Source organism: Lolium rigidum, chromosome 1 (assembly GCF_022539505.1).
Source record: "Lolium rigidum isolate FL_2022 chromosome 1, APGP_CSIRO_Lrig_0.1, whole genome shotgun sequence".
Classification (NCBI taxonomy): domain Eukaryota; kingdom Viridiplantae; phylum Streptophyta; class Magnoliopsida; order Poales; family Poaceae; genus Lolium; species Lolium rigidum.
The window spans coordinates 331,991,250-332,008,093 of NC_061508.1; the positions used below are offsets into that span (position 1 = coordinate 331,991,250).

The 16,844-nt window shown below is 45.1% G+C and overlaps 1 protein-coding gene across 1 annotated transcript; it reads left to right on the plus strand.

The window, feature by feature from the left end:
* Positions 1-11,325: 11,325 nt before the first annotated feature.
* Positions 11,326-13,696, plus strand: LOC124699823 (bZIP transcription factor RISBZ5-like). The gene is made up of 6 exons (XM_047232061.1): positions 11,326-11,565; positions 11,655-11,778; positions 12,126-12,261; positions 12,383-12,458; positions 12,756-12,881; positions 12,962-13,696. Exons 1-6 carry the CDS (start codon positions 11,407-11,409, stop codon positions 13,217-13,219), a joined length of 879 nt encoding a protein of 292 aa, XP_047088017.1. The 5' UTR covers positions 11,326-11,406; the 3' UTR covers positions 13,220-13,696.
* Positions 13,697-16,844: the final 3,148 nt, after the last annotated feature.

Genomic DNA, 16,844 nt, shown 5'->3' on the forward strand with positions numbered 1-16,844 from the left:
CTTCCTCTTGGGGTTCCCAACGGACGTGTCAACTACACGCATCACTCTATGCCGCCTGTACAAGGGTCTAAGGAGAAGGTTCGCATTGGATTTCTCGCTTTTGATCATTCTCAACTTAGACACCCATACCGGGACAACATAGACAATAGATAATGGACTCCTCTTTTAATGCTTAAGCATTCAACAACAGATAATATTCTCATAAGAGATTGAGGTTTTGTGTCCAAACTAAAACTTCCACCATGATTCATGGCTTTAGTTAGCGGCCCAATGTTCTTCTCTAACAATATGCATACTCAAACCATTTGATCATGAAAATCGCCCTTACTTCAGACAAGACAAACATGCATAGCAACTCACATGATATTCAACAAAGGTAAAAGTTGATGGCGTCCCTAGAAACATGGTTACCGCTCAACAAGCAACTTATTAAGAAATAAGATACATAAGTACATATTCTTCACCACAATAGTTTTTAAGGCTATTTTCCCATGAGCTATGTATTGTAAAGGCAAAGAATAGAAGTTTAAAGGTAGCACTCAAGTAATGTACTTTGGAATGGCGAGAGAAATACCATGTGGTAGGTAGGTATGGTGGACACAAATGGCATGGATTTTGGCTCAAGGATTTGGATGCACGAGAAGAATCCCTCTCAATACAAGGCTAGGCTAGCAAGGTTGTTTGAAGCAAACTCAAGTATGAAATGGTGCAGAAAGACTCACATATGAACATATTGTAAGTATTATAAGACTTTACATCGTCTCCTTGTTGTTCAAACACCTCAACCAGAAAATATCTAGACTTAGAGAGACCAATCATGCAAACCAAATTTTAACAAGCTCTATGTAGTTATTCATTAATAGGTGCAAAGTACATGATGCAAGAGCTTAAACATGATCTATATGAGCACAACAATTGCCAAGTATCAAATTATTCAAGACATTATACCATTTACCACATGCGGCATTTTCCGTTTCCAACCATATATCAATGAACGAAGTAGTTCAACCTTCGCAATGAACATTAAGAATAAAGCTAAGAACACATGTGTTCATACGAAACAGACGGAGCGTGTCTCTCTCCCACACAAAGAATGCTAGGATCCGATTTTATTCAAACAAAACAAAAATAAAAACAAACAGACGCTCCAAGTAAAGCACATAAGATGTGATCGAATAAAAATATAGTTTCACTAGAGGTGACTCGATAAGTTGTCGATGAAGAAGGGGATGCCTTGGGCATCCCCAAGCTTAGATGCTTGAGTCTTCTTAAAATATGCGGGGATGAACCACGGGGGCATCCCCAAGCTTAGACTTTTCACTCTTCTTGATCATATTGTATCATCCTCCTCTCTTGACCCTTGAAAACTTCCTCCACACCAAACTCAAAACAAACTCATTAGAGGGTTAGTGCATAATTGAAAATTCATATATACAGAGGTGACATAATCATTCTTAACACTTCGGACATTGCACAAAGCTACTGAAAGTTAATGGAACAAAGAAATCCATCAAACATAGCAAAACAGGCAATGCGAAATAAAAGGCAGAATCTGTCAAAACGAGACAGTCCGTAAAGACGAATTTTCCAGGGGCACTTAACTTGCTCGGATGAAAATGCTCAAATTGAATGAAAGTTGCGTACATATCCGAGGATCACGCACGTAAATTGGCAGATTTTTCCGAGTTACCTACGAGAGAACCACTGCCCAAATTCGTGACGACAAGAAATACTGTTTCTGCGCTAGTAATCCAAATCTAGTATTGACTTTACTATCAAAGACTTTACTTGGCACAACAATGCAATAAAATAAAGATAAGGAGAGGTTGCTACAGTAGTAACAACTTCCAAGACTCAAATATAAAACAAAGTGCAGAAGTAAATAATGGGTTGTCTCCCATAAGCGCTTTTCTTTAACGCCTTTCATCTAGGCGCAGAAAGTGTGAATCAAGTGTTATCAAGAGATGAAGCATCAACATTATTACCTCGGGCTTTGCGCCTACCCTTCTTACTCTTTTTCTTACTCTTTGGTTTAGGGAATACATGGCCGCCTCCCGGTGTAGAGGTGAATTTTAGGGTGCCTTTTCCCACATCTATGATTGCTCCCAATAGTTTCAGCAGGGATCTTCCAAGTGTGATTTGCCCTGTTCCTACACATTCAATAACAAGATAATCAGTGGATACCGTTCTTCCCAGAATGGTTGTGAACACACCCTCGGCTATCCCCTTAGGAATTATAATAGAGTTATCGGTGAGAGTTATTCCTTCTCCACCTTCAGTAAGTCCCCAAAGTGTCAAAGATTCATAAATACTCTTAGGCATAAGGAAAAATTCAGACGTAATATCACAACGGGCATAAAAATCTTCACCACCAATAGTAACTTTAATAGTAGGGTCCCACATTGAAGGTTCAGAGTTTACTAAAACATGATCAAGGCGCTCACGAATCTGACTATACCTTTCTTTCAAGCAAGATGTATTTGTCTCAAGAGTGTTTAATCTATTATAAATGCTAATAAGAGCTGAATCAAAGTTATTAGCTGAACTATGTGATGCAACCAATTTTTTATGGCATTAAAAGCTTGATCCCCATTGCAATGAAGGAAATCTCCTCCCACTACAGCATCCAAGGCATATCTATAGCGAATCATAAGCCCAAAATAAAAGTTACTAAGGAGCAAACTTAGAGTCATTTGAGGTTCGACTTTACGATAAGAATCAAAAATTCTAGACCAAGCATCTTTAAAACTCTCCTCATCCCCTTGTTTAAAAGTAAAGATTAATTCCTCAGGTGAAGAAGTAACAGGTTCAGAGCTAGACATGATAACAAAACAAAGTAAATGCAAGTAACTAATTTTTTTGTGTTTTTAATATAGAGAACGCAAACAAGACAGTAACTAAAGTAAAGCTAGCAACTAATTTTTGTGTGTTTTGTTTTAGTGCAGCAAACAAAGTAGTAAATAAAATAAAGCAAGACAAAAACAAAGTAAAGAGATTGGAAGTGGAAGACTCCCCTTGCAGCGTGTCTTGATCTCCCCGGCAACAGCGCCAGAAAAAGAGCTTGATGCGTGCAGTTAACACACGTCCGTTGGGAACCCCAAGAGGAAGGTGTGATGCGTACGATAGCAAGTTTTCCCTCATAAAGAAACCAAGGTTTATCGAACCAGTAGGAGCCAAGAAGCACGTTGAAGGTTGATGGCGGCGAAGTGTAGTGCGGCGCAACACCAGGGATTCCGGCGCCAACGTGGAACATGCACAACACAATCAAAGTACTTTGCCCCAACGTAACAGTGAGGTTGTCAATCTCACCGGCTTGCTGAAAACAAAGGATTAACCGTATAGTGTGGAAGATGATGATTGTTTGCGAAGAACGAGTAAAGAACAATTGCGGTAGATTGTATTTCAAATGTAAAGAATGGACCGGGGTCCACAGTTCACTAGTGGTGTCTCTCCCATAAGATAAATAGCATGTTGGGTGAACGAATTACGGTTGGGCAATTGACAAATAAAGAAGGCATAACAATGCACATACATATATCATGATGAGTACTATGAGATTTAATCGAGGCATTACAACAAAGTACATAGACCGCTATCCGAGCATGCATCTATGCCTAAAAAGTCCACTTTCGAGGTTATCATCCGAACCCCTTCCGGTATTAAGTTGTAAACAACGAGACAATTGCATTAAGTATGGTGCGTAATGTAATCAACACAAATATCCTTAGACAAAGCATCGATGTTTTATCCCTAGTGGCAACAAGCACATCCACAACCTTAGAACTTTCGTCACTCGTCCCGCATTCAATGGAGGCATGAACCCACTATCAAGCATAAATACTCCCTCTTGGAGTTACAAGTATCAACTTGGCCGGAGCCTCTACTAGCAACGGAGAGCATGCAAGAACATAAACAACATATATGATAGATTGATAATCAACTTGACATAGTATTCAATATTCATCGGATCCCAACAAACACAACATGTAGCATTACAAATAGATGATCTTGATCATGGTAGGCAGCTCACAAGATCTAACATGATAGCACAATGAGGAGAAGAAGACCATCTAGCTACTGCTATGGACCCATAGTCCAGGGGTGAACTACTCACACATCGATCCGGAGGCGATCATGGCGATGAAGAGCCCTCCGGGAGATGATTCCCTCTCCGGCGAGGGTGCCGGAGGCGATCTCCTGAATCCCCGAGATGGGATTGGCGGCGGCTGCGTCTCCGGAAGGTTTTCCGTATCGTGGCTCTCGGTACGGAGGGTTTCGCGACGAAGACTTTAAGTAGGCGGAAGGGCGAGGTCGGGGGCGTCACGAGGGACCCACACGCTAGGGCCGCGCGGGCCCAAGCCCGGCCGCGCCGCCCTAGTGTGGCGTCGCCTCGTGGCCCCACTTCGTATCTCCCTCGGTCTTCCGGAAGCTTCGTGGAAAAATAAGCCCCCGGGCGTTGATTTCGTCCAATTCCGAGAATATTTCCTTACTAGGATTTCTGAAACCAAAAACAGCAGAAAACAACAACTGGCTCTTCGGCATCTCGCCAATAGGTTAGTGCCGGAAAATGCATAATAATGACATATAATGTGTATAAAACATGTGAGTATCATCATAAAAGTAGCATGGAACATAAGAAATTATAGATACGTTTGAGACGTATCAAGCGCGTCAGTGGAGACAGTGGGCAGCGGCACTACCGTGCTAGGAGTACTGTAGTCCAGTTTTCCGCGACACCGCGGATGCATAGAGGCAATGATGGTCGTGTTCGACAGCTTTGTGGCCCAGACATTACTCGTTTGCGGGGTTGCACAAAGAAAGTTCATATTCAGCAACACAGGGTTCCATCAAGACCTCGGAAGAAGAAGGTATTGGCGCCGAAGTCCAAGCTCATGTGGAGAAGAAAGGAGGCGCCAAGTGCTGTATCAAGTCAAGCACGCCGAGAGGGAGGATGTGGTGTGGTAGGCAGGCAAGACTTGAAGACGGCGCGGACGTGTGATGTTCATATCACGTTACCTTTTCCAGAAGACCCTCACGCGTTGGGGACAACGCTTCTTGAAGGGGGGATGATACGGGAATGAAGGCCAAGGTGAAGCCCAATTTCAGGACTCCGCGTAGCTAGTTATCTTATTTTATGTATTTTATATCTATGGTCATATGTGGGCCAATTAGCTAGGGTTTTTAATAAGTTGTGTGTTTCGACTTGGGCTTGTCTGAGTCGAACTAGGGAGGCCCACTAGGGGCTTGGCCGGCCACCACCCTCTCATATAAGGGCTGATGTGGCTAGGGTTAGAGGTAGACAAGTTTAGGTTAAAACTATTGCGTGTGTTCATGTGTATCATCCCTCCGGGGGTACGGCGCTGCCGTTTATCTAGTTCGTAATAAGATCCGATGCGAAGTTTCTTGTATTCATCAAGGATTGTCTAGCTCAGGTTTGAGGCGTATCGTTCATCGATCCGTTGCTTGCTGGATTCCTCCCTCTTCTCCAGGCTGCGTTCATCGCGTTGTTGGGAGATTCTATCTACCCGGGTTCTCGCTGTGAAAGATCGGGCAACACCTAGGAGGATCCGCCAGGATCTCCTTATCACTTCGTCTTGGCATTCACCTCTTCAATCTCAAGCTTCCTCTTTTGGACATCGAAGTAGTTCTTACTGTCCTCTTCCTTCTCCTGGCGCCTCCTCTCATCCCTCTTGTCCGTGGACACCTCTTTCTTAGCATACATCTCCTTCAAGGTGCCGAACAATTGCATGGCCGAAGCATCACGCTTCATGTCGGCCTTGGTTCACTTGTGGCCTCATGGACGGCTTGCACGAGAAGCGGAGCTACCACAAGGCTGGCCACCATCAAGGTCAATGACAGTGGGATCTTTGGCAGTCTTGTTGCCAGTCAAGGTCGCCATGTACCCCTCATACCCCTCCTGGAACTTGGGGTGCCATGGAGTTCCTTCCAACAATGAGGGAAGCCAAAGGTCTTTCCTTCATTGTTATTTTTGAAGAAATCCAAAGCTTGCCACACCTAGAGCAAAGCGAGACAACAATGACAAACATATGTGCAAACAACGAATGAACAGGTTGAGGTTAAAAATCATACCAAGTCCTTCATGCCCATGCCGCTAATGGGAATCCGCTTCACTTGATCATACGCCGCCTGGAACTTGTTGCATTGCGTTTGAATTGTTCCCAACCTCTTTTGGAGGGACAACTCGTTGCGATCGTTGTCAAATGGCTCCTCTCCGTACCGGCGATGTTCATGGAAGTAGTCATGGATCCGGCGCCAGAATGCGGTCCCTTCTGCTCGGCACCTGTCAATGGATCTTGCCCAATGGTCAACCATGCATCGACAATCATTCTGTCCTCCAGCGTCGTGTAGTTCCTGGTTCTTTTGCTAACCCTGCGACCTCGAGCTTGTGCAGCTGCGGCTTATGTGAGCTCGTCACCGAACAACGGCTCCTGGTCGATGTTCATGGTGCCGGGATGGCCAGTGGTGTCCTCATATATGTCAATGGGAGGTGGCGGGGGAGCCTGCTCGGTCGACGGATATGGCATGGTGGTCGGCATCGTCGGCAGGTAAGATGGAGGGGCCTGCATGGTGGAAGTTGCCTGCATAGATGGCGGCACGCGCTCGGCCGACAAATCGTCGAACAGGTTGCGGGCACCGGTCGTCGCTGCTGCTCCCAGGTGCTTGGGGGCCTTGGAGTGCGCCGGCACACGGTTGAGGTCAATGGACGAAGGCGACGACCCCATCATGGACTCGCCCACCTCCGGTGACCCATCCCGTGACTGGTACAAGTACCGCCCCGACGGCGCCACCATTTCCTGCGTGCCGGGCGTGTACCCAAACGGGGCAGCCGGCGGGGCTGTTGACCATGGAGGAAGGGGCCGGGTCACGGATGAGGCGGAGCTTCCCGCTGAGGCCGTGCCGGCTCCCGGACGATCATGTGCTGAGCAAGCGCGGCGTGACCGTAAAAGAGCATGGCATGCTCTTGCATGGCCTTCGCCTTCGCCTCCGATTGGAGTTGGAGGAGCTGCTCCGCCGCCCTCTGCCGCTCCTTCGCGGCAACAGCCTCCTTCTTCCGTTGCTCGTGGCGTCCTGTGCCGGTCGGCCTGCTTCTTGCTCTCGATCGCCCTCTGCACCATGGTGAGCTCAGGCTTCGCCTTCTTCGTCGCCGGCGCGCTCCGGGACCACCGGAACATCCAGGACATGAGCCTCCTCCACGGCAGGAGCGACAAGGTGGGCCTCGTCTCCGATGGTGGTGGTGGCGGCGGCAGGAGCTTCGTCGGTCATCTCTAGGTTTTAGGAGTGGAGTGGAGTGGGTGTGTTTTGGGAGGTAGACAGGGGCCAGGGGAGGACAAGGGGAGGACACGAGAGGGCAGCCCTCTGTGTCCGCGGACACGCAAACGTGGCCAAGATTGACGCGGTGGCCATCTGTTTTAGGGATGGGTCCGCGCGCTGGGCCGCGTTTTTGTCCGTTTCGACCCATCCGGACGCGCGGGCGCGGGATGGGTCGCCGCGTTGGAGATGCCCTGAACGCACAAACACCACTACCCTTGTGAGCACCTTCGAAGGACTGAGTCGGGGAATTGGATCTTGAAATTGACGAAGTCACCACAGACGCCACGTTGTCGATGGGAATGTCGCCTCCCACTGAATGAATATTCCGCCTTTACGTGACACACATATGTCAAACCTAGGGTTTGAACTCTGCTGGGCTGGGGGTACAACCACTCTAATGATCTAGCTAGACTTTATCCAAAAGATTTGGATGATGGAGAACTCATGGACCTTAGGCATCATCTTCGTCATTACATTGATGATGTTCGAACCGATTCTCTATAATAAATAATATTTGCGAGCTCTCTCAAAAAATGGTGGATACGAGGAAACATATTTTGTATCCCTTGGTTTATCGAGTATTGAAGCTAAAGTTAGTCTTGCATGTTGCCACTGCTACAGTTGAGAGATGTTTTTCCGCCATACAAATTGTGAAGACATATTTGTGCGATGAGCTAGTTACATCCCAGATACAACAACTTGTACCTCATGTGCAAATTAGTACATTAAGTTGTAAACTGGGAAGCCGGAGTACAACAAGTTGTAAGTCCGAATCAGATTAGTCAAAAAAGACCGAAATGGTGCCACGGTGGACCCTGTCATCATATGAAGTTTTGCAAGTAGGACCTTGAGGTTGTCTTCCCGTTCCAGATCCTTCCCAGTCATTAGCCATGGGATTTTTATGAAAAGAGACCATGCTTTTATGTTTTATGTATATTGGTCCTTACCTTTTCGTGGCAAAGAGAGCAACAGAATCACGCATTGAGATTCAATTGCTATTTCTCCTCGACGAAGCCGGCGGCCACGGCTCAGGCGCCGTTCGCGACGAAGATTCCGGCGAGATGCCGCCATACCTGCACTTTCGCGCGTGGAACGAGGAACAGCCGCAGTATGGTACGTGACCCAGATCCCTCAGCCGGAACATCTGCTCGGTTTCCTGAGGTTTTGTCATGAATAAAATACATCGGGCATACCTAAACTTGGTAGCCTAGCCCGCCTCCATCATCGTACACAAGAATACGCATTCTATGTTCACTAAATACGGTGGGGAGACCCATCAACTGTCACTGCGAAATGTAGAGCGGTGTATTCGCTGACGTGGCGAGTAGTGGACCCACTTGTTAGATTTTAAAGGGCTCCTAGATCCTAGCAGTGCAATATTTTTACAAATAGCCCCCCTAATAACTAATCTTTTTACCTAGGCTCCCTCCTTAATTTCCAACCTCTAAAAAATCCCTTCACCTGAGAGGTGGCAGACACTTACCATGCCGGCATCGAGGGTTGTCGGATGTGGGCGTCCCCTCCACCCAAGGGGTCACGGCCACCCCTTCTGCCCATCCAGCACCACCACCGCCTCACGATCGGGCGTCGGTGCTGGCACTGAGGATGAAGCACGTCGGCGCTGCACCGCGTGGCGGCGTACCCAATGAGGACGGCGAGCTCCTCCATGCCTGCGATGCTCGGGTACCTTGGCCGTCGGCGCTCAAGCCTCCTAGGATGCGGTCGCCGAGGAAAAAGTAAGCGGGAGCCTCCATCGTAGTGAGCTGGAGAGGGAGGTGGTTGCGGATCCGCGCCGATTCTATCGCGCCCCCGCCGAGCTGTCCTGCAGCAGCTCGATCGATGTGCTACCTTCGCCAGTGACCGATACGACCCATGAGCCATATTTAGTGACCGTATATTACGTATTCTTATGTACGGTGACTGAGGCGGGCTAAGCTGCCAAGTTTAGGTATGTTCGGTGCATTTTACTCTTTTTGGTATCGTTGCAGTCGCCCTGTGATCGGCTTCATTGTAGTCGATTTTGAGGTATCAAGAAGCAAAAAGATGTTGTATTTTGGCGATTGTAGTAACATGTTAATGTTTTCGTGGTGTTTTATGGGGATTTTAGCAGGGGTTTGAGTTAGGTGTTGCGCTACCGAGGCGGACATGGAATCAATTTCACTATCACGGTCGTGTTCTGTTGACTAATGCAATAAGGACCCTAACGTAGTGTTCAAAATAAGTAGGGGGGTTTGGTCAAGATTTCTAAGATCAGAGCAGTTTCCAATCGTGACTGTGTCATCACACGCGGCAAAGCCCGATAGGCTGGTACTAATCTGATTCGGATTTACAAGTTGATGTACTCCGACTTCCCAGTATGCAACTTAATGTACTAATTTGCACATGAGGTGCAAGTTGTTGTACCCGAGATGTAATTAGCTCTTGTGCGATCATCTCAGCGATGACGCCTTGAAGCACAATGTTATTTGCTATGTGCAGAAAGAATAAATGAGGGAAGTTACCAGTGATGCGGTCATTGATCGCTTTGAGATCCTCCAGCACCGTAGAGAGCCATTCTAAAATGTAACACACCTAACTTTATGCATCATTACGAACACCATTTTATTTAGTATGTTACTAACTTTTTTATTTCTTCTGTAGGTAATCGAGGTCTATGTGATATGATTCTCACGGCAATCAGATTTGTTTTCTTATTTTGGATTCTTTTTACTTCATTGCACAACTTTATGATGGAATAGTATATAGAGGGAAACACTATATTTTGCTAAGCATTTTACTGCTAGATATTATAAATTTTGAGGTGTGTTACTTGTATGCGCATTCCTGTGTGATGTACTGAGACACTAGGACATTTTCGTCCTGGGTCCACCCCTGTATAAAAGTACACCAGATAGCGTTGGAAAGCTCATCTTTGTAATTGTTCTCTCGTCTGACACGTTTCCTCTAAAAAAATGAACTCCTAAAGTACATTAGGACAACTCATAAGGATAAATCTTTTCTACTAATACATACAATATTAGATTTTTTTCAAGATGACAAAACACAGAAAGCCGATTTAAACCAACCAAGATATTCGTACGATCCACGAGAACAACACCAGACAGAACCTAAGACGCAGTGGCAAAATGGCCATTGGATAGATAACATGATAATTTAGTAACATATCCTAAGGTAAACCGATTTACAAAACAATTAGCCTACGACAGACATGGCTACACGCAGAACTATGTACTCTTGCTTTACAAGGATCTGAGTCAGCCTGGCCTTGCTTTGATTTTTGACAAAATTTATACGTCATGTATTTGCGGCCAGAGCAAGTACTAGGTTTTATGAAGAGTATTTACTTTTCGAAAGAGCCTTGGAGAGATAAGTATTCATTGATAGATCAAGCAATGTTTTTTCTCTTGACATTTTTCATCAATTCCGACTGAAAAAGTCCTCTCGGTTTTGTACTTATCAAATTTAATGTTCATATTGGATTGTTCTACCTTTTCGGAGAAAATATTAGATTGTTCTTAACTTTCATTTACAAATAACCATTTCTCGGTCGCCCAAGAAACAACAAAACCTAAATATATTTTAAGCTCCCGTGCGAAGTAAGATATGAAAAAAGGTTAACCCCATGCTGCCATTGCACGACAAGATTGGAATCAAAAGCAACAAACCCAAAAACCGATGAACCCAGAAAAGATTTTCCTACGATCGACGAGAGCAACACCAGAAGAAATCTAAGACAGCGAGAGAGAACGGCCATCAGATAACATAGTTTAGTACTCCCTTTATCAGATATCCAAATGTAAATCCGAATTTTGCAATTAAGTATTCTGCGACGGACGTGGCCACGAGAGCATTGTACGCTCTCCCTTACGAGGATCCGAGTCAGCCGGCGTCACTGTCCATCCACCCAAGCAGTTATCGCCCGGCCCAGCTTTCCACGTCCCCACAGATCTTGCCCCATGTATGTAGTAGTAGTATAAAACCCGTCGCCGGCGATGAAGGCGCCCCCCTCACCGGAGGAGGCCTTGCTGAGAAAGACAAACAGCAACGAGACACGCTAACGAACAGCCGGAGAAGATGAAGAAGTGTGCGTCTGAGCTGGAGCTGGAGGCCTTCATACGGGAGCACCTCACCGGCGCCCACGTCGATGCCGAGCGGGACAGTCCGGTCTACCCTGGGCAAGGCGCCGTGTTCTCCCCCGGCGGCGGCCTGCCGGGCCTCTGCTTCGGCGACTCGGTTAGCTTTCACTGCCACAGTGCAAGCTTCCCTTCTTGGCTCAGCGTCTGCTGTGTTGCCTTGTGCCTGTGCCTGTGCGCTTAACTGAGGTTCCTCCTGTGCTCAAACAGAACGCCCAGGGGCTTGAAGGGAGCAACGCCGGCCACTCGTGGTGGTCCGACGGCCTCGGCACACCACACCACCACGCGGTCTCGACGACGGCAGCTGTCTCCGGTATGTCGCGACATATACACCTTCAACCTGTAACAGAGTCCGATCTTGTTATCTCCATGTTGAATATTGGTGGTGGTTTATGTGAGCCAATTCTTGCATTCATTGACTCGTTAACCCTGAGCAACTGAGCAATTGGACATGTTTAGCAACAATGGATTTTATTAAAAAATATTTAGCAACAAATACCCATCATCAACTACTTATCTCTATTGGCTGTTTTTCTAAAATCATCTTAAATAAATAATAAACATAGAGCTACACTGATTTATAGTTGAGAAAGAGATTGACCATACCAAAATCAGATGCACCAGGAATCGGTCTCACCCACTGCCTTGTTTTGGTCGCAGCTAGCCCGAGGGGAACAATTTCAGGGAACCAGGCTCTCGAAAGCGAGTCGGACTCTGATAGCGAGTCAATGCTCAACACAGAGGGAGGCCGATGCAAGCGAAGAGGAAAATCATCAGATACTAGGCGAATAAGAAGGTATAGCCACCCAGATCAAGCCAGCATCTGTCTTGTTCTGTAAATTCTGTTGAACTCTGAACAAAGAGCTTACTGTTTCTTCTTTATGATGACTGAATGGATTTCCCTTGTAAAACTTCAGGATGGTGTCAAACAGGGAGTCAGCTCGGCGATCGAGGAGGAGGAAGCACGCACAACTAACCGACCTCGAGTTGCAGGTACCTTGAAGCAAAGTTTTGTCAAACGAAAATCGCCTCTTTGTAGGTCATGTTCCCTGCTATGGCAGCACGACACAAGAGTCTACGACAGTGCAGTAGCTCTACTGCAAAATGATCCAAGAATCCAAGAGATGTTCCTGCAGTTAGACATTTAGGCTTAGATCAACTTGATGGTTTTGGCAAATATCTAGTGCCTAGTACACTGAGCTCAGCAAGGCCTTCCTATTGCACATGCCATGACAAAAGTTTGTTTCAAGCTTATGAGTTATGACCATTGACATCTGCCATCCTGAGCAGGTCGAACAACTTAAAAGTGAAAGTGCGGCCCTCTTCAAGCAACTTACGGACGCAAACCAGCAGTTCACCACCGCGGTCACAGACAATAGGATCCTCAAATCAGACGTAGAGACCTTAAGAATCAAGGTAACAGCAGTTTCCCTCTGATTTAAATGTCACCTCTAAACGATCATCAGTTCCGTAAATATCTGAAATTGGCTCCACAGGTAAAAATGGCAGAAGATATGGTAGGGAGAAGCGCAGTGTCCTGCGGCCTAGGACAACATGGGCTGGCACCATTTCTGAACTCCAGGAAGATGTGCCAAGCGTTGGACGTGCTCACAGCCACAGGGTTGGGTTTCCCAGGGGACAGTGCACGCTTCAGAGGTCAGACTTCGACGGTGCAAAGCACAGCGAGCCTAGAGAGCCTGGATAACCGGATGTCCACCGAGGTGACTAGCTGCTCTGCTGACATGTGGCCTTAAGATTTAACACCCAAGCAGCACCTCCCAGTAAAGCAATAGCACAAGCGGTAAGCTGCAAAGGTACTAAACACTGAAGGGCACTAAAAGGAAACTCTGAAGGGAGTGAAACTGTCCTGTGTCCTGTGTACTGGTGGGTGGCGACTGTATGCACAGCTGTTTATCTGCAAGACTGAAGCCAATCGAGGTGCCCTCTGTCTAGTAGTTCTGTAACTCCTGTCACAGATTGCTTTCATTCATGCTTGTATAGAATGGTTAGCTATGCATCAGTTACTAGGTTCTTTGATATAGCTCTGATGTACTGCATCGGTGCAAAATAACAGCTGTTGGCTGTTCCGACGAAACGATGCCAACCTCAACACTTGATCATACTCAGCTTCCAGCTCAAAAAGAGCTTCTGTTTGTCCAAAACTGCGAAAGCAGAGTGGAATGTAAATCAAATATCCTTGTAATAATTAAAATAACCACTATTTTAAGTAACGGACGATGAGACTTGTGCTTAGGATTCAGTTGAGCTCAGTGATATGATTATGTTAAAGGAAAAACAAAGGAAACCTTTTTCATGAAAACAAATGCCAAACTTTACCAGGTTACTTGATCTAAAATTATATCTAGCAGTTCAAGGAACGTCTTTGTTGCTTTCTGCAGGGACTACAATAAATGAGAAAAAAATTCTGCACACCCTAAAAACATGGAGGAACAACAGGTGGAAAGAATAAGACGGAAAGGGTTGACCGAATAAAAATCGTCGGAAAGTGAAGTTGCCTCTGGAAAGTCCAAGGGGCACCACTTGCAGTACCTTTTCCCCCACCCAAAACGCATGATGCCGTTGAAGAAACGTATGGCATTGCTCAAACATGCTATATTTCCATTCTTGTTGTTGGGCCACATAGTTTTATTCTTGGTCCCCTTACATCTAATAGGACAGCCTGAAGGAATCGTATCTGCCGTTCTTTGAGAAACGTAATGATGTGAATCAAGCTTTAATACTTTATGCAATATCTTTTCCAATATAAGCTAAATAAAACTTGTATTCACAAGAAATAACACATGTGCAACTTGGCCCAATCTGATTGACACCAATGATGGGTACTGCTTTTAAAAGCATGTGTGGCAGGCAATCTGGAATGACATCCCCACCAAATAGAGAAGGATGATTCCAGGGAAGAAGGAAATGTTGTCTTAGAAAGAGATTGAACCAAAGCAAAAAAGCGAAATAAATAAATTAACTCTCAGTCTCTGACTGCCCCTCACCCAATCACTTGGCGACAAAAGAACCAACTTGTGGATCATGAATTCCTGACAGCCTAAGAGTAACATAGGCATCAGAGTGTAATATAATTGATCAATCAAACTTAATGATCTGCTTACTCTTTCAGATTTGCTACACAAAGGCCAATATGGTTTGGAAACAGAATATTTGACTTTCCAACAGCTATATGCATGGTAGTTCTTATTGTGTGGCTAGGCTTTAGTTTCTCTTATGTGATTTCAGGAAAACATAATGGGTTGCAGATGTACAGATCTTTACACTGCATAAATTCTTCAACAATCTATGAATCATCAAAATGTGATCGCTTATATTTTCAAGAATTTCTAACCTTCTGCCATTATTTAACCAAATCTGTTTTGATGTTACCGTGTGGAAGCTTTTGTCTTCTTTGAAAATTTAGACTTATAAATACCGCTTATGAGTTTTCCTAAGTTTATCCTGCATCCAAGCATTCCAAATAATGCTGAAGTGATAACTGCTAAAATAGAGAAATTACTTGGTAAACCTACCACACAATGTATGATTTTAGTAGAACCACACTGTTCTGAATGGAGGTGGACAGAATATCTACCCATATCAAACCTAACACCTCCATCAAAAAGCCTCAGGCACCGACGCCTTTGACAAGTTCCATAACAAAAGGGACAGACCATATCTTGAGATTATTCTTTTGGAGGTATATATATAGCAAGACAGAAGGACCAAGCAGACATATAGATACACATTTAGATAGCTGAACATCCAGTATAGCAAGCAGGAGCCAATGGCCATGCGTGGATATGGACACACATCATCCCCATTTCCTGTAGCAGTGTGCGTCCTACAGGAGTTTAGTTCAGTGCTTGTTGTCACCCAAAAGGCAGTAACAGTTTCGAGTTATGCTGTCAATGGCCATATGTGAGAAGAGATAGAGAGCGGAATGTAGCCAAGGATGACTTGCCGGGTATGTGCATGTATGCTTGAGGGGAGCTTATGCATCCCCAATCTGAATCCATGCTAATACTTTCCGGCAAGTTGTCCTTGGCTACCATTTTGTTCTTTTTCTCTCACACAAGGCTTTTGCATGGATTACATGTTTATTACCTTTAGCGTTATATGGATAAGATTATGAAATTATATCCTGTTTGCGTTATTTTAGCTGAGAATCGTGTACTTCTTTGGTTAATACATAACCATCCACAGGCAATTCAACTTGATTTTTCAGTTTAGACTGATAGTGGCATGACCAGAGTTGGATGTGTACATTTAGGTGAGGTCCAGCAAGCCTGCAAAAATTATTTAGGTGAGGTATGTACTTCATTTTGTCACCTTGCGGCGTAACCAGTACCACGCCTGCTCTAGCTCCTTCTACTCTTTTGGACCCATCGAAGTTCATATGCCAAGTACTCAACAGATCCGGAGGACCTGTGTTTTGGAGTTCCATCCACTCCGCGACAAAGTCCGGCAGAATTTGCGACTTGATTGCTTTTCTCTTTTCGTATGTGATGTCCCGAGGGAAAAGTTCGATTCCCCAAAGGGAGACACGTCTGGTAGCTTCTAGATTGTTCAAAATGTTTGAGAGGGGTGCCTCATTTACCACTATTATTGGATGTGCCGAGAAGTAATGCCTTAACTTCCTTGCTAACATGAAAACTCCATATGCCAGCTTCTTATAACGCAGGTAGCGCTGCTTGGATGGTGATAAGACTTCGCTAAGAAAATATATTGGTCGTTGATGAACGTAGTGCTGTGAATCAAACTTAAATACTTTATGCAATATCTTTTCCAATCTAAGTCAAATAAAACATGTATTCACAAGAAATAACACGTGTGCAACGTGGCCCAATCTGATTAACACCAATGATGGGCACTGCTTTTAAAAGCATGTGGCAGGCAATCTGGAATGACATCCCCACCACATCATGAAGGATGATTCCAGGGATGAAGGAAATGTTCTCTTAGAAAGATATTGAACCAAAGCGAAAAAGGCGAAGTAAATAAATTAACTCTCAGTCTCTGACTGCCCCTCAGCCCTCACCCAATCAATTGGCGACAAAAGAACCAACTGGTGGATCATAAATTCCTGACAGCCTGAGAGGAACATAGGCATCAGAGTCTAATATTATTGATCAGTCAAACTTAATGATCTGCTTACTCTTTCAGGTTTGCTACACAAAGGCAAATATGGTTTGGAAAAGAATATTTGACTTTCCAACAGCTATATGCATGGTAGTTGTGGCTAGGCTTTAGTTTCTCTTATGTGATTTCAGGAAAACATAATGGGTTGCAGATGCACGGATCTTCACACTGCATAAATTCTTGAACAATCTATAAATCATCAAAATTTTATTGCTTAGATTTTCAAAAGTTTCTAAG

Bases quoted from the DNA above. Each gene is read 5' to 3' on its own strand.
- LOC124699823 (XM_047232061.1), top strand. From the start codon at position 11,407: ATGAAGAAGTGTGCGTCTGAGCTGGAGCTGGAGGCCTTCATACGGGAG. The intron at 11,566-11,654 runs GTTAGCTTTCAC...CGCTTAACTGAG, and splicing joins GCCTCTGCTTCGGCGACTCG to GTTCCTCCTGTGCTCAAACA. The intron at 12,459-12,755 runs GTACCTTGAAGC...CATCCTGAGCAG, and splicing joins TAACCGACCTCGAGTTGCAG to GTCGAACAACTTAAAAGTGA.